General features: G+C 53.9%; 2 protein-coding genes across 2 annotated transcripts; both read left to right on the top strand.

The window, feature by feature from the left end:
• The first annotated feature begins 2 nt into the window (after positions 1-2).
• On the top strand, positions 3-19,916 carry LOC136516164 (26S proteasome regulatory subunit RPN13-like). The gene is made up of 14 exons (XM_066509538.1): positions 3-147; positions 914-1,104; positions 2,729-2,821; positions 2,920-2,979; positions 3,230-3,268; positions 3,357-3,431; positions 3,530-3,596; positions 3,673-3,748; positions 4,081-4,196; positions 4,279-4,305; positions 4,390-4,481; positions 10,471-10,548; positions 10,648-10,702; positions 19,789-19,916. The coding sequence occupies exons 2-14, from the start codon at positions 949-951 to the stop codon at positions 19,914-19,916; spliced, it is 1,062 nt and encodes a 353-aa protein (XP_066365635.1). The 5' UTR covers positions 3-147; positions 914-948.
• Positions 11,390-19,732, top strand: LOC136518250 (26S proteasome regulatory subunit RPN13-like). Its single transcript, XM_066511891.1, has 12 exons — positions 11,390-11,622; positions 11,721-11,780; positions 12,031-12,069; positions 12,158-12,232; positions 12,332-12,398; positions 12,475-12,550; positions 12,881-12,996; positions 13,079-13,105; positions 13,190-13,281; positions 19,255-19,332; positions 19,432-19,485; positions 19,724-19,732. The coding sequence occupies exons 1-12, from the start codon at positions 11,536-11,538 to the stop codon at positions 19,730-19,732; spliced, it is 780 nt and encodes a 259-aa protein (XP_066367988.1). The 5' UTR covers positions 11,390-11,535.
• Positions 19,917-20,196: the final 280 nt, after the last annotated feature.

Raw genomic sequence — 20,196 nt, 5'->3', positions numbered from 1 at the left:
GCGAGGCGGCCATCCCACAACACAACGACAAGGGGGCGAAACCGGCGAACGCGGCCGCCTCTCTCTTCCCCTCTGCTGGAGCCGGGCTGCTGCGGACCGGACTGCAGATCCGTCGCCACTCGGGGCTTGGGATACAAGCAACTCTCGGTAAGCAAAGCAATCCCTAGCTTTCTCGGGGGAGCGACTCTTGCCTCCCCCCCTTCAATGCGAGTTCCACATGTTGCTGGGGTCGGATGCTCGTGCTCCGACCATCCGAGTTTACTACGGCTTGTTATGCTGATCGTTTCTTTACAGCTAGCGTCTCGTACGGTGATATTATGCCCCAAAAAAAGGATTTCGGGTTTGTTCCGCCCGCCGCGATCCAAGCAAACGCATCTGTTTTGTCTTTTTCAAGCTTATTTATTATAAACAGCCCGGCCCCTGTGTCTGTGTGTGCTAGCCCTGGCAAGCTTGCTAAGCAATGCCGTTTTTTCGGTACTACTGAATACCTAGGACAGATGGCAGTGCAGGTGGTTCTGTAGATACAATTGACTGACAATAGGGGAATTGATAATGCGAAAACTACAGATTCATTAGTCATATCTCTTTAAATCTCTTATTATGTTGACGAGTCCATGCTTATTCCTAATAATAATAACTTATAAAATTGAAGTGCCTATTTCTGCATTCCGGGAAAGGGGACCACGTGCACATGCATCTATACCGGTTATAACAGATATCCATAGAGTTTTACTGGAATTTACTTCCACTATCTTGTACGTGTCATATCTTTCATTAATCTTAATTATTCAGGCACGAAACAGACAGCCGTTATTTGCAAAAAAAAAAAAAAAAAAAAATGCCGGTGGCCTATTGTGTCGTGTGCTACTCCCAAAGATTGTACTCATCCGCATTAATCATTTCTGTCTTGTAGGGCTTATACTTTGCGTCAATCACCTTCTTTTGCCGATGGAGACCACTGAACCTATCAAAAAGGGCGTACCCAGTGCAGAGAGCTCCCGCTCTGTGCGGGGTCTGGGGAAGGGTGTTATTGGCAAGCCTTACCCTCGCCCGTGCAATGCGAGGAGACCGCGACTCGAACCCGGGACCTTCCGGTCACAGGCGGTAAGACTCTACCACTGAACCTATCAGTTCTAGCTTATTAGATAGTGAATTGTAGTGACTTCATGGTTTTCCTCTCAGAAGAGTAACAATGTTTTTCCCCCATTTAAGTTCTACAGCAGTGTAGCCTTTTGGTATACAATATTTGGATTGCTACGCCATTGCTATGCTATGGAGTACATATATGCTTCCACATGGTATCTTGGGCCCTATTACATATACAGCCCAAACAACAGGCTCAAGTGCTTGTGAATTGAGATCAGTACAGATAGAATTGTTCCGGACACTGAACTTATGCTACTTCTATGCAAATTTAGAAGCCACCAGCCCACCTCTGCTGCTACTGCACAGGGTACTCAAACATGTCAATATGCCACGTCTGAAGGCTGCTTTCATTCCAATCTGGTTATGTGAGCTGGGCAATATCTGGATTTGTTTGGTCTTATAGTTTCTCTTGGTACAACAACAACAAAGCCTTTTAGTCCCAAGTACGTTGGGATAGGCTAGAGTTGAAACCCAACATGAGCCCCTAGTCATGGTTCAGGCACGTCAATAGCTACTTTCCAAGCACTTCTATCCAAATAAAGATCTCTAGGTATATCCCAACCCTTTAAATCTCTTTTTATTGTCTCCCCCCATGTCAGCTATGGTCTTCCTCTATCTCTCTTCACATTGATATCTCGACTTAGGACTCCACAATGCATTGGTGCACTGAAGGTCTCCTTTGGACATGGCCAAACCACCTCAGCCGATGGTGGACAAGCTTTTCTTCAATTGGTGCTACCCCTAGACGATCACGTATATCATCGTTCCGAACTCGGTCCATCCTTGTGTGACCACAAATCCAACGCAACATACAGTATTTCCGCGTCAGTCAGTTGTTGGACATGTCTTTTTGTAGTCCAACATTCTGCTCCATACAACATAGCGGGTCTAATCATCGTTCTATAAAACTTGTCTTTAAGCTTTTGTGGTACCCTCTTGTCACAGAGAATGCCAGATGTTTGGTGCTACTTCATCATCCACCCTACTTTGATCCTATGGCAAACGTCTGGATCAATATCTCCATCCTTCTGTAGCATCAATCCTAGATAACGAAAGGTATCTTTCTTAGGCACCACTTGACCTTCCAAACTTCACCTCTCCCTCCTCATGTGCAGCGTTGCCAAAGTCGCATCTCATGTATTCTGTTTTAGTTCGACTTACTCTAAAACCTTTGGACTCAAGGGTATGTCACCACAACTCCAGTTTCCTATTTACTCCCGCCTGGCTTTCATCAACTAGCACTACATCGTCTGCAAAAAGCATACACCAAGGGATATCCCCTTGAATGTCCCTTGTCACTTCATCCATTACCAAGGCAAAGAGATACTGGCTCAAGGCTGACCCTTGATGAAGTCCTATTTTAATCGGGAAGTAATCTGTGTTACCATCATTTGTTCGGACACTAGTCAATAATGCTTAATAGTTTTACATTCAATGACAGAGCACTGAAATCTTCTTCAGTTGCCAGAATGTGAATGATCTGTATGTTTAAAATTTGCAATCTCATTGCTTTGTTGTTATATCATATAAGCTGTTAAATTGGTAAATGTGTATTAATGTATTTCCTTGATGTATTTGTCAGGATATCATGTGTGAGTTTCGTGCCGGTAAGATGTCTCGTGAGGGAACACGAGTGGTTCCAGACACACGCAAGGGTCTTGTCCGTGTTGGGAGGGTATGGATACTGAAACTTATACTAAGCTCAACAATAGAACTTCTAAGCTAGTTGATTATTTCTTTATTTGAATTTCACTGCAAACCTCTCTTTTGTAGGGTGAAGAAGGCTTAGTCCATTTTCAGTGGCTTGATCGTGGACAGAACATCATTGAAGATGTATCCTCTTGCACGTGTATTTTTTGTAGGCACTTCTTGCTCTGTTCTGGTTTTCTTAGTTGATAGTAATACTTCAAAGAAATTCTTGCTGTGCTAGAAATCCTAGTTTGCGGAAAGTGCCTGTTTCAAATGTTTGAACTTATATATGGTTCCTCTGTGGACTTTGAATATTGTGCCTCCACTTTTCCCTGCTTTTAGTTCATATCAGCATCACAGAAGTTTTGTCTGTCCTTGATTCCATCTTTCAAAGGATCAAATCATCTTTCCTGATGAGGCAGTGTTTGAGAAGGTATTGAGTAATATAAGTTTAAGATGTTTTCCATGTTATTCTATTGAACTTCTATGCTTCAGTGATCAACCCTAGTTGACTTCATTAGGTCACAGAATCTTCTGGAAGGGTTTACATCTTGAAGTTCAAGCATGACAGCAGAAAATTCTTCTTCTGGATGCAGGTCAGTTATGTGTGAAACTGAAAGTTTCTGTTGTGAAAGATGTAGCACTTTTGTCATTCTCAAGGTTTGACTATCATGGTGCTCTCTTTTTTTTTCAGGAACCAAATGCTGATGGGGATGCCCAGACTTGCACGCAAGTTAATGCCTACATAAATAGACCATTAGGTAAGCTCTTAATGTTGGGAGTCAGCACATATCTTTTGGTTCTTGGTCATTTGTCTTAAGTCATATTGCTGTGCAGATGCTGAGGCTGATCTTCGAGTACCTATTGAAGCAGAAATGTCTGAAGATACGGCTGATGATGATATCTCTTCCAGGTACATAAATCCAATGTGTTTTTAACCCCCTATCAACCTGTATGGCCATGGCAATAGAAACTGCATGTATTAATATATATGCTCGATGCAGTGTCAGAAACAATGTCAGCATCGTCTTTATCTGGCTGATGTTGTCCATTGCCTTCACTGCCCTTGTTTGCATCATGATATTTTATTATGCAGTTATAAGCAAATACAGTTTTTCTTAAAATGTGGGGAAAAAATTGCTCTCATCTAAACCTGCGATATTTTTACATATTAATGGATGAAAGCTTTACATTTTTTTGCATACGATCTTGTTTGATAACTTCTGTACCTTTCTTTCATGCCAGAGCTGGGAATTTAGTTGAGAGCATGACTGCTGATTTGGCTGGTGAAGTGACGTCTGCTGCTGGACCTGTACGCTTGGAGGATCTGCAGAGAATTCTGAGTGCAATACAGCCATCAGGTACCAGCTTAAAAATACTTTCCATTGTGTGAGTTCCTATATGCTTCTCTGAACTTGTACTTACATTCTCTTGGTACATCAGGTGCTGCATCTTCTGACCCTGATGCTGGTAAGTGCTATGGTAAACTGGTGCACTCTTGTTATTGATCAACTAGGTTTCTTTTTAATCTCTTGGTTCGTGCTGGTGTTGCAGGACTAGGACTAGGAGACATCTTGAAGCCTGATTTGGTCTTGCCATTAATTGAGAACTTGCTCATTGAACAATTGGCATCACATCTTCCGGAGGTTTGTACTGATGGATAAGTCTCATGTGTGGCTGGTCTTTGTGGGGCTGTGATGCTCACATGGTCCTTGTGGCTGTTTTTCTGTTTTTAGGACAGCATCTTAGACTAGAGGACAAGCATCTTAGAGGACAGCATCTTAGACTAGAGGACAACATCTTAGCTAGGACAGCATATTAGCATCTTAGACTAGCATCTTGGCATATGCTTGGCTGGCTAGCAGCCTATAAATATGTAACCCCAACCCCTCAGGTTGGTATGGCATTTGTGTGAGCTTGTGTGAGAAATAGACAAGAAAAATTGCCCCAACTCCTAGTGTCATCCTCTCTCGATGAGAGTAAGAATTCTCCTACTAACAAGAGTGAGAATTCAGCGACTAACAACTGGTATCAGAGCCGTATTATCCTGTAGCCTGAGCATCTCTTGCTCATCTTCTCTCTCCAGCCCCACAACAGCCCCAGCTGTTGACAGCAGCAGCTCCTCCGGCCGCTCCTGTTCACTCCTCTCCCAGCTCGTCTGAAGCAGCCCTCTCCTCACGTAGCAGCCCCCCGGTAGCGCGTCATGTCCGCAGAGCAGTCTCAGCGCTCGGTCGCCTCGAGCACGCGGCGTCGGCAGGAGGCCGAACTTGCCGCGGCAGAGGAACGCGAGCGAGCGGCGGCAGAGACCGCTGCGGCGGCGGCAAGGGCGTCGAGGCTAGCAGCGGCGGAGCTGGCAACAGCCAGAGCGGAGGCGGAAGCAGCGGCGGCGGCGAATGCAGCGCGTGCGGCGGCGGCGGAGGTCGAGGCTCTGCGCGGCAGCATCGGCAGCTCCATTTCCGCTGACGACACCGCCGAGGCGGACCTCGAGCTGCTAGAGAGGGAGGCAGCGCGAGCGCGGGCGGCGCAGTGGACAGCCGCGCACGTCCACGAGCGTGGCGGCAGCCCAGATAGGCGCGGACGCGCTGGCGGCGCTCCTGGAGGAGGTGCGCACGGCGGTGGCGCTCCTGGGGCAAGCCGCGCACGCCCACGAGTGCGGCGGCAGCCCAGACAGGCGCGGACGCGCCGGTGGCGCTCCTGGAGGAGGCGTGCACGGCGGCGGCGCTCCTGGAGGAGGCGCGCACGGCAACGGTGGAGAGCGCGGCCTTCACAGGCAGCGTGGCTCTCTCTCCCCGGATCGGTCCCGACGGGTCGATGGAGAGCGCGGCCTTCATAGGCAGCGTGGCTCTCTCTCCCCGGATCGGTACCGTGGTTACCACGGGCTCCAGGCTGTTGTCAGGGACGTCGGTCCCGGCGGTGGGTGGCCTACCCTCACCAAGACCAACTACGTCGAGTGGGCTGCGGTGATGAGGGTAAAGCTCCAGGTGCGGCACATGTGGGAGGCAGTCCGGTACGGCGACGTCGACTACGACCTAGATCGACGGGCGCTGGATGCTCTCATCGCTGCAGTCCCGCCCGAGATGCAGTTCTCGCTTACCAGCAAGCGGACTGCCAAGGAGGCTTGGGACGCCATCGCTGCGGCACGCATCGGCAGCGACCGCGCCCGCAAGTCCACACTGCAGACACTTCGCAAGGAGTGGGAGAACCTGGCCTTCAAGCCAGGTGAGGACGTTGATGACTTTGCTCTCCGTCTCAACACTCTGTTGCAGAAGATGGTGCAGTTCGGCGACGACACTTACGGCGAGGAGAGAGCTGTCGAAAAGCTCTTCCGCTGCGTCCCTGGAGAAGTACAAGCAGATGGCTCGCTCGATCGAGTCTCTGCTGGATCTCTCCACGATGTCGATCGAGGAGGCGATAGGTCGCCTCAAGGTCGTCGACAGCGATGAGCCACAGTCCCTCTCGGGGCCCATCACCACTGGCGGGAAGCTCCTTCTCACTCGGGAGCAGTGGCTTGCCAGCCAAGGTGACCGGAGGAAGGGGGAGCCTTCTTCCGCGACAGGGGGCCGCAAGCGTGGCAAGCCACGCAAGGCGCGCAGAGACGCCCAGGCCGGGGCGCGAGGACGTGCCGAGGGTGATGCCCGCAGAGGCGCCCAGGGCGGCGCCGCCGGCAGGCACAAGCCGGCACGAGACGACGCCTGCCGCAACTGCGGCCAGCTTGGCCATTGGGCCAAAGACTGTCGACAGCCACGACGCGGCCAGGCCCACGTCGCACAGGCGGAGGAGGAGGAGCCGGCTCTGTTCATGGCACATGCCAGCATCGAGCTACCTCCAGCGGCACCGGCCGCAGCGGCTCTCCTCCACCTTGACGAGCCAAAAGCACACGCCCTCCTCGGCGACAGCTCCGGCAACGACAAGACTGACGGGTGGTGCCTCGACACCGGCGCCACCCATCACATGATCCGGTCGACGGGAGTTCTTCACCGAGCTTGACTCTAGCGTCCGAGGCTCCGTCAAGTTTGGGGATGCCTCCGACGTGGAGATCAAGGGCGTCGGCTCCATCATCTTCACCGCCGTGTCTAGTGAGCACAGGCTGCTCACCGGAGTCTACTACATCCCCGCGTTGAGGAACTCCATCATCAGCTTGGGACAGCTGGATGAGAACGGTTCGCGCGTGGTGGTTGAGGACGGAGTCATGAGGATTTGGGATCGTCGTCGTCGCCTTCTTGCCAAGGTATCCAGAAGCGCAAATCGACTCTACGTCCTTAACGTGCAGGTGGCACAACCCCTCTGTCTCGCTGCTCGTCGGGACGACGAGGCGTGGCAGTGGCACGAGCGTTTCGGGCACCTTCACTTTGAGGCCCTGAAGCGGCTCAGTGCCACGGAGATGGTGCGAGGCCTGCCGTGCCTCGACCATGTGGAGCAGTTCTGCGACGTCTGCGTGTTGACGAAGCAGAGGCAACTCCCCTTTCCACAGCGGGCTAGCTTTCGAGCCAAGGAGAGGCTCGAGCTTGTGCACGGAGACTTGTGTGGCCCGGTGACACCGGCCACACCGGGAGGACGACGCTACTTCCTGCTGCTCGTCGACGACCTCTCCCGCTACATGTGGGTGATGGTCCTCGGCAGCAAGGGAGAGGCTGCGGACGCCATCAGGCGCGCGCAGGCTGCTGCGGAGGCGGAGTGCGGCCGCAAGCTGCGCGTGCTGCGCACCGACAACGGCGGCGAATTCACGGCGACTGAATTCGCGTCGTACTAGCGCTGACGAGGGCATTCAGCGCCACTACTCCGCGCCGTACAGCCCGCAGCAGAACGGTGTCGTCGAGCGGCGCAACCAGACGGTTGTGGGGATGGCTCGGGCCCTCCTCAAGCAGAGGGGGATGCCGGCTGTCTTCTGGGGAGAGGCGGTGGTGACGGCCGTCTACATCCTCAACCGCTCGCCTACCAAGGCGCTCGACGGCAGGACGCCGTACGAGGCTTGGTATGGGCGCAAGCCGGCGGTCTCCCACTTGCGGGTCTTCGGCTGCCTCGCGTTTGCCAAGGAGCTTGGCCACATCAGCAAGCTCGACGACAGGAGCACTCCGGGAGTGTTCATCGGCTACGCGGAGGGCTCGAAGGCCTACCGCATCCTCGACCCGAAGACACAGCGTGTGCGCACGGCGCGCGACGTTGTGTTCGACGAAGGGCGAGGATGGGCGTGGGACAAGGCGGTGGACGACGGCTCGGCTCCGACGTACGACGACTTCTCTGTCGAGTACGTCCACTTCGAGGGAGCTGGGGGAGTAGGCGGCTCTTCTTCGGCGAGCGCGTCTACCCCAGTCCCCGAGCCTCCACCGACCCCGGCGCCTGCTACTCCGACAGCACCACGCTCTCCTGCCAGGACCTCGGCTGCGATGAGTTCTTCGCCGGCTCCATCACAGCCGGCAACGCCACGCACTCCAGCACCGACAGGCACCACTCCGGGCACGTCTACTCCACCACCAGCTCAGTGTCGAGCACGGCCCAGTTGAGCTCGCTACTCCGCTCTCTCACGACGAGGAGCGCGTCGACGCGTACCACGACGGCGAGCCGTTGCGGATACCGTACGATGGAGAACCTTCTCGGCGACCAGCCGGTGCCGGGACCGGTGCCTCACGACCTGGAGGCGCAGTTGCACCTTGCATGTGACGACAGCGAGCCTCGGTCGTTTGCAGAGGCCGAGAGACACGCGGCATGGCGCGCCGCGATGCAGTTGGAGATGGATGCGGTTGAGAAGAACCGCACCTGGGAGCTTGCTGACCTTCCTCGTGGTCATCGCGCGATCACCCTTAAGTGGGTGTACAAGCTGAAGAGGGATGAAGCCGGTGCCATCGTCAAGCACAAGGCTCGCTTGGTGGCACGAGGTTTCGTGCAGCAGGAGGGGGTCGACTTCGACGACGCCTTTGCTCCCGTGGCACGGATGGAGTCCGTGCGACTCCTCCTTGCACTAGCTGCCCAGGAGGGCTGGCGTGTCCATCACATGGACAGTCAAGTCGGCGTTCCTTAACGGCGACTTGAAGGAGGAGGTCTACGTGCACCAGCCGCCGGGATTTGCGATCCCCGGCAAGGAGGGCAAGGTGCTCCGCCTGCGCAAGGCCCTCTATGGCTTGCGGCAGGCACCAAGGGCGTGGAATGCCAAGCTGGATTCCACGCTAAAGGGGATGGGCTTCGAGCAAAGCCCGCACGAGGCGGCCATCTACCGACGGGGCAATGGAGGAAATGCCCTGCTGGTGGGTGTCTACGTCGACGACTTGGTGATCACCGGCACCAAGGATGCGGAGGTGGCGGCATTCAAGGAAGAGATGAAGGCCACTTTTCAGATGAGTGACCTGGGGCCTCTCTCCTTCTACTTGGGAATCGAGGTGCACCAGGATGACTCTGGGGTCACGCTTCGACAGACCGCCTACGCCAAGCGCGTCGTTGAGCTAGCTGGGCTCACCGACTGCAACCCAGCTCTCACTCCGATGGAGGAGAGGTTGAAGCTGAGCCGCGACAGCACGACAGAGGAGGTGGATGCTACGCAGTACCGGCGTCTTGTGGGGAGCCTTCGCTACCTCGCCCACACACGGCCGGACTTGGCATTCTCCGTCGGCTACGTTAGTCGGTTCATACAGCGACCGACGACGGAGCACCAGCAGGCTGTGAAGAGGATCATCCGCTACGTTGCGGGGACTCTCGACCACGGCCTCTACTACCCGAGGTGCCCTGGGGCGGCACACTTCGTCGGGTACAAGCGACAGCGACCACGCCGGCGACATCGACACCAGCAAGAGCACGAGCGGGATCCTCTTCTTCCTCGGCAAGTGCCTCGTTAGCTGGCAGTCGGTCAAGCAGCAGGTGGTGGCCCTGTCCAGCTGCGAGGCCGAGTACATAGCGGCCTCCACCGCTTCGACTCAGGCGCTCTGGCTCGCTCGACTGCTTGGTGATCTCCTCGGCAGAGACACTAGAGCGGTGGAGCTCAGGGTGGACAGCAAGTCCGCTCTGGCCCTGGCAAAGAACCCCGTGTTCCACGAACGCAGCAAGCACATCCGGGTGAGGTACCACTTCATCCGAGGCTGTTTGGAGGAAGGCAGCATCAAGGCGAGCTACATCAACACCACCAAGAACCAGCTTGCGGACCTGCTCACCAAGCCCCTTGGGAGGATCAAGTTCCTTGAGCTCTGCTCCAGGACCGGGATGGTTCAACTCTCCCACAAGACGACGCACAAGACTTAGGGGGAGAATGATGGATAAGTCTCATGTGTGGCTGGTCTTTGTGGGGCTGTGATGCTCACATGGTCCTTGCGGCTGTTTTTCTGTTTTTAGGACAGCATCTTAGACTAGAGGACAGCATATTAGCATCTTAGACTAGCATCTTGGCATATGCTTGGCTAGCTAGAAGCCTATAAATATGTAACCCCAACCCCTTAGGTTGGTATGGCATTTGTGTGAGCTTGTGTGAGAAATAGACAAGAAAAATTGCCCCAACTCCTAGTGTCATCCTCTCTCGATGAGAGTAAGAATTCTCCTACTACCAAGAATGAGAATTCAGCGACTAACATGTACTACTGAGATGATATGTTACCCTGGCTTCCAGATTAACCGAACCTTGCAGCTCAACAATTCATTGTCATTGCTCAATTCCAGGGCTCATGGACTCCTGGTGATATTGTTGAGCTTCTCCAAAGTCCTCCTTTGCGCCAACAATTAGATGCATTCACCCACGTTAGTTACTCATCCTTACCATTCACATGTGCTACATGGTGATGTTACTAGTTCCTGGTAGTAGTGGTATGCTGATTTTGATGTTTGGTTGTGTGACAGGTTCTACGGACTGGGCAGATAGATCTTGCTCAATTTGGAGTTGACCCCAGCAAATGTAAATCCTTTTCACAGACTCCAACTCTAACACTTGAACAAATCCAACGCAACATGCGTATTTCCGCGTCAGTCAGTTGTTGGACATGTCTTTTTGTAGTCCAACATTCTGCTCCATACAACATAGCGGGTCTAATCATCGTTCTATAAAACTTGTCTTTAAGCTTTTGTGGTACCCTCTTGTCACAGAGAATGCCAGATGTTTGGTGCTACTTCATCATCCACCCTACTTTGATCCTATGGCAAACGTCTGGATCAATATCTCCATCCTTCTTCTGTAGCATCAATCCTAGATAACGAAAGGTATCTTTCTTAGGCACCACTTGACCTTCCAAATTCACCTCTCCCTCCTCATGTGCAGCGTTGCCAAAGTCGCATCTCATGTATTCTGTTTTAGTTCGACTTACTCTAAAACCTTTGGACTCAAGGGTATGTCACCACAACTCCAGTTTCCTATTTACTCCCGCCTGGCTTTCATCAACTAGCACTACATCGTCTGCAAAAAGCATACACCAAGGGATATCCCCTTGAATGTCCCTTGTCACTTCATCCATTACCAAGGCAAAGAGATATTGGCTCAAGGCTGACCCTTGATGAAGTCCTATTTTAATCGGGAAGTAATCTGTGTTACCATCATTTGTTCGGACACTAGTCAATAATGCTTAATAGTTTTACATTCAATGACAGAGCACTGAAATCTTCTTCAGTTGCCAGAATGTGAATGATCTGTATGTTTAAAATTTGCAATCTCATTGCTTTGTTGTTATATCATATAAGCTGTTAAATTGGTAAATGTGTATTAATGTATTTCCTTGATGTATTTGTCAGGATATCATGTGTGAGTTTCGTGCCGGTAAGATGTCTCGTGAGGGAACACGAGTGGTTCCAGACACACGCAAGGGTCTTGTCCGTGTTGGGAGGGTATGGATACTGAAACTTATACTAAGCTCAACAATAGAACTTCTAAGCTAGTTGATTATTTCTTTATTTGAATTTCACTGCAAACCTCTCTTTTGTAGGGTGAAGAAGGCTTAGTCCATTTTCAGTGGCTTGATCGTGGACAGAACATCATTGAAGATGTATCCTCTTGCACGTGTATTTTTTGTAGGCACTTCTTGCTCTGTTCTGGTTTTCTTAGTTGATAGTAATACTTCAAAGAAATTCTTGCTGTGCTAGAAATCCTAGTTTGCGGAAAGTGCCTGTTTCAAATGTTTGAACTTATATATGGTTCCTCTGTGGACTTTGAATATTGTGCCTCCACTTTTCCCTGCTTTTAGTTCATATCATCATCACAGAAGTTTTGTCTGTCCTTGATTCCATCTTTCAAAGGATCAAATCATCTTTCCTGATGAGGCAGTGTTTGAGAAGGTATTGAGTAATATAAGTTTAAGATGTTTTCCATGTTATTCTATTGAACTTCTATGCTTCAGTGATCAACCCTAGTTGACTTCATTAGGTCACAGAATCTTCTGGAAGGGTTTACATCTTGAAGTTCAAGCATGACAGCAGAAAATTCTTCTTCTGGATGCAGGTCAGTTATGTGTGAAACTGAAAGTTTCTGTTGTGAAAGATGTAGCACTTTTGTCATTCTCAAGGTTTGACTATCATGGTGCTCTCTTTTTTTTTTCAGGAACCAAATGCTGATGGGGATGCGCAGACTTGCACGCAAGTTAATGCCTACATAAATAGACCATTAGGTAAGCTCTTAATGTTGGGAGTCAGCACATATCTTTTGGTTCTTGGTCATTTGTCTTAAGTCATATTGCTGTGCAGATGCTGAGGCTGATCTTCGAGTACCTATTGAAGCAGAAATGTCTGAAGATACGGCTGATGATGATATCTCTTCCAGGTACATAAATCCAATGTGTTTTTAACCCCCTATCAACCTGTATGGCCATGGCAATAGAAACTGCATGTATTAATATATATGCTCGATGCAGTGTCAGAAACAATGTCAGCATCGTCTTTATCTGGCTGATGTTGTCCATTGCCTTCACTGCCCTTGTTTGCATCATGATATTTTATTATGCAGTTATAAGCAAATACAGTTTTTCAAAATGTGGGGAAAAAATTGCTCTCATCTAAACCTGCGATATTTTTACATATTAATGGATGAAAGCTTTACATTTTTTTGCATACGATCTTGTTTGATAACTTCTGTACCTTTCTTTCATGCCAGAGCTGGGAATTTAGTTGAGAGCATGACTGCTGATTTGGCTGGTGAAGTGACGTCTGCTGCTGGACCTGTACGCTTGGAGGATCTGCAGAGAATTCTGAGTGCAATACAGCCATCAGGTACCAGCTTAAAAATACTTTCCATTGTGTGAGTTCCTATATGCTTCTCTGAACTTGTACTTACATTCTCTTGGTACATCAGGTGCTGCATCTTCTGACCCTGATGCTGGTAAGTGCTATGGTAAACTGGTGCACTCTTGTTATTGATCAACTAGGTTTCTTTTTAATCTCTTGGTTCGTGCTGGTGTTGCAGGACTAGGACTAGGAGACATCTTGAAGCCTGATTTGGTCTTGCCATTAATTGAGAACTTGCTCATTGAACAATTGGCATCACATCTTCCGGAGGTTTGTACTGATGGATAAGTCTCATGTGTGGCTGGTCTTTGTGGGGCTGTGATGCTCACATGGTCCTTGTGGCTGTTTTTCTGTTTTTAGGACAGCATCTTAGATTAGAGGACAGCATCTTAGAGGACAGCATCTTAGACTAGAGGACAACATCTTAGCTAGGACAGCATATTAGCATCTTAACTAGCATCTTGGCATATGCTTGGCTGGCTAGCAGCCTATAAATATGTAACCCCAACCCCTCAGGTTGGTATGGCATTTGTGTGAGCTTGTATGAGAAATAGACAAGAAAAATTGCCCCAACTCCTAGTGTCATCCTCTCTCGATGAGAGTAAGAATTCTCCTACTACCAAGAGTGAGAATTCAGCGACTAACAACTGGTATCAGAGCCGTATTATCCTGTAGCTTGAGCATCTCTTGCTCATCTTCTCTCTCAGCCCCACAACAGCCCCAGCTGTTGACAGCAGCAGCTCCTCCGGCCGCTCCTGTTCACTCCTCTCCCAGCTCGTCTGAAGCAGCCCTCTCACACGTAGCAGCGCCACCGGTAGCGCGTCATGTCCGCGGGCAGTCTCAGCGCTCGGTCGCCTCGAGCAGGCCGTCGGCAGAGGGCCGAACTTGCGCGGCAGAGGAACGCGTAGCGAGCGGCGGCAGAGACCCGTGCGGCGGCGGCAAGGGGTCGAGGCTAGAGCGGCGGAGCTGGCAACAGCCAGAGCGGAGGCGGAAGCAGCGGGGCGGCGGCGGGAGGTCGAGGCTTTGCGCGGCAGCATCGGCAGCTCCATTTCCGCGACGACACCGCCGACGCGGACCTCGAGCTGCTAGAGAGGGAGGCAGCCGCGCGCGGCGCAGTGGCAGCCGCGCACGTCCACGAGCGTGGCGGCAGCCCAGACAGGCGCGGACGCGCTGGCGGCGCTCCTGGAGGAGGCGCACGGCGGTGGCGCTCCTGGGGCAGCCGCGCACGCCCACGAGCGCGGCGGCAGCCCAGACAGGCGCGGACGCGCCGGTGGCGCTCCTGGAGGAGGCGCGCACGGCGGCGGCGCTCCTGGAGGAGGCGCGCACGGCAACGGTGGAGAGCGCGGCCTTCACAGGCAGCGTGGCTCTCTCTCCCCGGATCGGTACCGACGGGTCGATGGAGAGCGCGGCCTTCACAGGCAGCGTGGCTCTCTCTCCCCGGATCGGTACCGTGGTTACCACGGGCTCCAGGCTGTTGTCAGGGACGTCGGTCCCGGCGGTGGGTGGCCTACCCTCACCAAGACCAACTACGTCGAGTGGGCTGCGGTGATGAGGGTAAAGCTCCAGGTGCGGCACATGTGGGAGGCAGTCCGGTACGGCGACGTCGACTACGACCTAGATCGACGGGCGCTGGATGCTCTCATCGCTGCAGTCCCGCCCGAGATGCAGTTCTCGCTTACCAGCAAGCGGACTGCCAAGGAGGCTTGGGACGCCATCGCTGCGGCACGCACGCATCGCGACCGCGCCCGCAAGTCCACACTGCAGGCACTTCGCAAGGAGTGGGAGAACCTGGCCTTCAAGCCAGGTGAGGACGTTGATGACTTTGCTCTCCGTCTCAACACTCTGTTGCAGAAGATGGTGCAGTTCGGCGACGACACCTACGGCGAGGAGAGAGCTGTCGAAAAGCTCTTCCGCTGCGTCCCCGAGAAGTACAAGCAGATGGCTCGCTCGATCGAGTCTCTGCTGGATCTCTCCACGATGTCGATCGAGGAGGCGATAGGTCGCCTCAAGGTCGTCGACAGCGATGAGCCACAGTCCCTCTCGGGGCCCATCACCACTGGCGGGAAGCTCCTTCTCACTCGGGAGCAGTGGCTTGCCAGCCAGGTGACCGGAGGAAGGGGGAGCCTTCTTCCGCGACAGGCGGCCGCAAGCGTGGCAAGCCACGCAAGGCGCGCAGAGACGCCCAGGCCGGGGCGCGAGGACGTGCCGAGGGTGATGCCCGCGGAGGCGCCCAGGGCGGCGCCGCCGGCAGGCACAAGCCGGCACGAGACGACGCCTGCCGCAACTGCGGCCAGCTTGGCCATTGGGCCAAGGACTGTCGACAGCCACGACGCGGCCAGGCCCACGTCGCACAGGCGGAGGAGGAGCCGGCTCTGTTCATGGCACATGCCAGCATCGAGCTACCTCCAGCGGCACCGGCCGCAGCGGCTCTCCTCCACCTTGACGAGCCAAAAGCACACGCCCTCCTCGGCGACAGCTCCGGCAACGACAAGACTGACGGGTGGTGCCTCGACACCGGCGCCACCCATCACATGACCGGTCGACGGGAGTTCTTCACCGAGCTTGACTCTAGCGTCCGAGGCTCCGTCAAGTTTGGGGATGCCTCCGGCGTGGAGATCAAGGGCGTCGGCTCCATCATCTTCACCGCCGTGTCTGGTGAGCACAGGCTGCTCACCGGAGTCTACTACATCCCCGCGTTGAGGAACTCCATCATCAGCTTGGGACAGCTGGATGAGAACGGTTCGCGCGTGGTGGTTGAGGACGGAGTCATGAGGATTTGGGATCGTCGTCGTCGCCTTCTTGCCAAGGTATCCAGAAGCGCAAATCGACTCTACGTCCTTAACGTGCAGGTGGCACAACCCCTCTGTCTCGCTGCTCGTCGGGACGACGAGGCGTGGCAGTGGCACGAGCGTTTCGGGCACCTTCACTTTGAGGCCCTGAAGCGGCTCAGTGCCACGGAGATGGTGCGAGGCCTGCCGTGCCTCGACCATGTGGAGCAGCTCTGCGACGTCTGCGTGTTGACGAAGCAGAGGCGACTCCCCTTTCCCCAGCGGGAGCTTTCGAGCCAAGGAGAGGCTCGAGCTCGTGCACGGGGACTTGTGTGGCCCGGTGACACCGGCCACACCGGGAGGACGACGCTACTTCCTGCTGCTCGTCGACGACCTCTCCCGCTACATGTGGGTGATGGTCCTCGGCAGCAAGGGAGAGGCTGCGGACGCCATCAGACGCGCGCAGGCTGCTGCGGAGGCGGAGTGCGGCCGCAAGCTGCGCGTGCTGCGCACCGACAACGGCGGCGAATTCACGGCGGCTGAATTCGCGTCGTACTGCGCTGACGAGGGCATTCAGCGCCACTACTCCGCGCCGTACAGCCCGCAGCAGAACGGCGTCGTCGAGCGGCGCAACCAGACGGTTGTGGGGATGGCTCGGGCCCTCCTCAAGCAGAGGGGGATGCCGGCTGTCTTCTGGGGAGAGGCGGTGGTGACGGCCGTCTACATCCTCAACCGCTCGCCTACCAAGGCGCTCGACGGCAGGACGCCGTACGAGGCTTGGCATGGGCGCAAGCCGGCGGTCTCCCACTTGCGGGTCTTCGGCTGCCTCGCGTTCGCCAAGGAGCTTGGCCACATCAGCAAGCTCGACGACAGGAGCACTCCGGGAGTGTTCATCGGCTACGCGGAGGGCTCGAAGGCCTACCGCATCCTCGACCCGAAGACACAGCGTGTGCGCACGGCGCGCGACGTTGTGTTCGACGAAGGGCGAGGATGGGCGTGGGACAAGGCGGTGGACGACGGCTCGGCTCCGACGTACGACGACTTCACTGTCGAGTACGTCCACTTCGAGGGAGCTGGGGGAGTAGGCAGCTCTTCTTCGGCGAGCGCGTCTACCCCAGTCCCCGAGCCTCCACCGACCCCGGCGCCTGCTACTCCGACAGCACCACGCTCTCCAGCCAGGACCTCGGCTGCGATGAGTTCTTCGCCGGCTCCACCACAGCCGGCAACGCCACGCACTCCAGCACCGACAGGCACCACTCCGGGCACGTCTACTCCACCACCAGCTCGTGTCGAGCACGCCCGGTTGAGCTCGCTACTCCGCTCTCTCACGACGAGGAGCGCGTCGACGCGTACCACGACGGCGAGCCGTTGCGGTACCGTACGATGGAGAACCTTCTCGGCGACCAGCCGGTGCCGGGACTGGTGCCTCACGACCTGGAGGCGCAGTTGCACCTTGCGTGTGACGACGGCGAGCCTCGGTCGTTCGCAGAGGCCGAGAGACACGCGGCATGGCGCGCCGCGATGCAGTTGGAGATGGATGCGGTTGAGAAGAACCGCACCTGGGAGCTTGCTGACCTTCCTCGTGGTCATCGCGCGATCACCCTTAAGTGGGTGTACAAGCTGAAGAGGGATGAAGCCGGTGCCATCGTCAAGCACAAGGCTCGCTTGGTGGCACGAGGTTTCGTGCAGCAGGAGGGGGTCGACTTCGACGACGCCTTTGCTCCCGTGGCACGGATGGAGTCCGTGCGACTCCTCCTTGCGCTAGCTGCCCAGGAGGGCTGGCGTGTTCATCACATGGACGTCAAGTCGGCGTTCCTTAACGGCGACTTGAAGGAGGAGGTCTACGTGCACCAGCCGCCGGGATTTGCGATCCCCGGCAAGGAGGGCAAGGTGCTCCGCCTGCGCAAGGCCCTCTATGGCTTGCGGCAGGCACCGAGGGCGTGGAATGCCAAGCTGGATTCCACGCTAAAGGGGATGGGCTTCGAGCAAAGCCCGCACGAGGCGGCCATCTACCGACGGGGCAATGGAGGTAATGCCCTGCTGGTGGGTGTCTACGTCGACGACTTGGTGATCACCGGCACCAAGGATGCGGAGGTGGCGGCATTCAAGGAAGAGATGAAGGCCACCTTCCAGATGAGTGACCTGGGGCCTCTCTCCTTCTACCTGGGAATCGAGGTACACCAGGATGACTCTGGGATCACGCTTCGACAGACCGCCTACGCCAAGCGCGTCGTTGAGCTAGCTGGGCTCACCGACTGCAACCCAGCTCTCACTCCGATGGAGGAGAGGCTGAAGCTGAGCCGCGACAGCACGACGGAGGAGGTGGACGCTACGCAGTACCGGCGTCTTGTGGGGAGCCTTCGCTACCTCGCCCACACACGGCCGGACTTGGCATTCTCCGTCGGCTACGTTAGTCGTTCATGCAGCGACCGACGACGGAGCACCAGCAGGGTGGAGGATGCTTGGCTCTCTCCGGGGGGGGGGCTGTGGTTGAAGAGGATCATCCGCTACGTTGCGGGGACTCTCGACCACGGCCTCTACTACCCGAGGTGCCCTGGGGCGGCAACTTCGTGGGTACAACGACAGCGACCACGCCGGCGACATCGACACCAGCAAGAGCACGAGCGGGATCCTCTTCTTCCTCGGCAAGTGCCTCGTTAGCTGGCAGTCGGTCAAGCAGCAGTGGTGGCCTGTCCAGCTGCGAGGCCGAGTACATAGCGGCCTCCACCGCTTCGACTCAGGCGCTCTGGCTCGCTCGACTGCTTGGTGATCTCCTCAGCAGAGACTAGAGCGGTGGAGCTCAGGGTGGACAGCAAGACCGCTCTGGCCCTGGCAAAGAACCCCGTGTTCCACGAACGCAGCAAGCACATCCGGTGAGGTACCACTTCATCCGAGGCTGTTTGGAGGAAGGCAGCATCAAGGCGAGCTACATCAACACCAAGGACCAGCTTGCGGACCTGCTCACCAAGCCCCTTGGGAGGATCAAGTTCCTTGAGCTCTGCTCCAGGACCGGGATGGTTCAACTCTCCCACAAGACGACGCACAAGACTTAGGGGGAGAATGATGGATAAGTCTCATGTGTGGCTGGTCTTTGTGGGGCTGTGATGCTCACATGGTCCTTGTGGCTGTTTTTCTGTTTTTAGGACAGCATCTTAGACTAGAGGACATCATCTTAGCTAGGACACATATTAGCATCTTAGACTAGCATCTTGGCATATGCTTGGCTAGCTAGCAGCCTATAAATATGTAACCCCAACCCCTTAGGTTGGTATGGCATTTGTGTGAGCTTGTGTGAGAAATAGACAAGAAAAATTGCCCAACTCCTAGTGTCATCCTCTCTCGATGAGAGTAAGAATTCTCCTACCAAGAATGAGAATTCAGCGACTAACATGTACTACTGAGATGATATGTTACCCTGTGCTTCCAGATTAACCGAACCTTGCAGCTCACATTCATTGTCATTGCTCAATTCCAGGGCTCATGGACTCCTGGTGATATTGTTGAGCTTCTCCAAAGTCCTCCTTTGCGCCAACAATTAGATGCATTCACCCACGTTAGTTACTCATCCTTACCATTCACATGTGCTACATGGTGATGTTACTAGTTCCTGGTAGTAGTGGTATGCTGATTTTGATGTTTGGTTGTGTGACAGGTTCTACGGACTGGGCAGATAGATCTTGCTCAATTTGGGTTGACCCCAGCAAATGTAAATCCTTTTCACAGACTCCAACTCTAACCACTTGATAGTAGATTCGTATATGTAGTGTGCTTGGGGTAATTAATGTCTGTAAAATAAATAAAAAGGCAATCTGTTCAGCGAGGAAGCCTTGTTATTATACCTAAGGCTTAGGCAGTATAATAATGATAAAAAAACTAAATGCCAACCATTCATGATGCTTGTTGCTGAACTTTGGAAACATTTTTTCCCTTCGCAAATTTTGCAGTCAGGGTAAGTATGGTAGCATCATTTTTGGTATCTGAACTTTTGTGCGTGTTGTGATTATGGCAGATAAGTTCACGGTGGCCTCATTCCTGGAGGCATTGGAAGACTCGGTTGCAAGAGGTGCCTCTGAAGCTGGAGACAAGGATGCAGAGACCCAGCGAGGCAGTGGGAATGATGCATGGACGAGAGTTTGATACTTGATAGGGGCAGCATCCTTGTACTAGGTGTTTGAATGCGAGTCAAGTCAACTGCTCATATCATGACAAGTCTTGTGTTTTTCGCATAGAACGCTAGCTAAGCTAGCTCATGGTATTTTGGCACACTGAAAGTATAGTTTTCTAGACAGTTTTGGACATTGTTACTGTAAGAAGTAGTACTAGGCAACAGTTCATCAGATATACAACATTGTTACTGTGAGAAGTAGTACTAGGCAACAGTTCATCAGATATACAGTACCATTTAAGGTTGGAAGGC

This window comes from Miscanthus floridulus, chromosome 17, assembly GCF_019320115.1.
Source record: "Miscanthus floridulus cultivar M001 chromosome 17, ASM1932011v1, whole genome shotgun sequence".
NCBI lineage: Eukaryota > Viridiplantae > Streptophyta > Magnoliopsida > Poales > Poaceae > Miscanthus > Miscanthus floridulus.
Note: the sequence above shows the minus strand (reverse complement) of the source record. Positions and strands in the feature narration are given on the sequence as shown.

Excerpts from the sequence above, each read along its gene's own strand:
- LOC136518250 (XM_066511891.1), top strand. The coding sequence starts at position 11,536 with ATGTGTGAGTTTCGTGCCGGTAAGATGTCTCGTGAGGGAACACGAGTG. Across the intron at positions 11,623-11,720 it reads GTCTTGTCCGTGTTGGGAGG|GGTGAAGAAGGCTTAGTCCA; the intron begins GTATGGATACTG and ends TCTCTTTTGTAG. Across the intron at positions 12,070-12,157 it reads ATGAGGCAGTGTTTGAGAAG|GTCACAGAATCTTCTGGAAG; the intron begins GTATTGAGTAAT and ends TGACTTCATTAG.
- LOC136516164 (XM_066509538.1), top strand. The coding sequence starts at position 949 with ATGGAGACCACTGAACCTATCAAAAAGGGCGTACCCAGTGCAGAGAGC. Across the intron at positions 1,105-2,728 it reads GGACCTTCCGGTCACAGGCG|GATATCATGTGTGAGTTTCG; the intron begins GTAAGACTCTAC and ends TGTATTTGTCAG. Across the intron at positions 4,306-4,389 it reads ATCTTCTGACCCTGATGCTG|GACTAGGACTAGGAGACATC; the intron begins GTAAGTGCTATG and ends CTGGTGTTGCAG.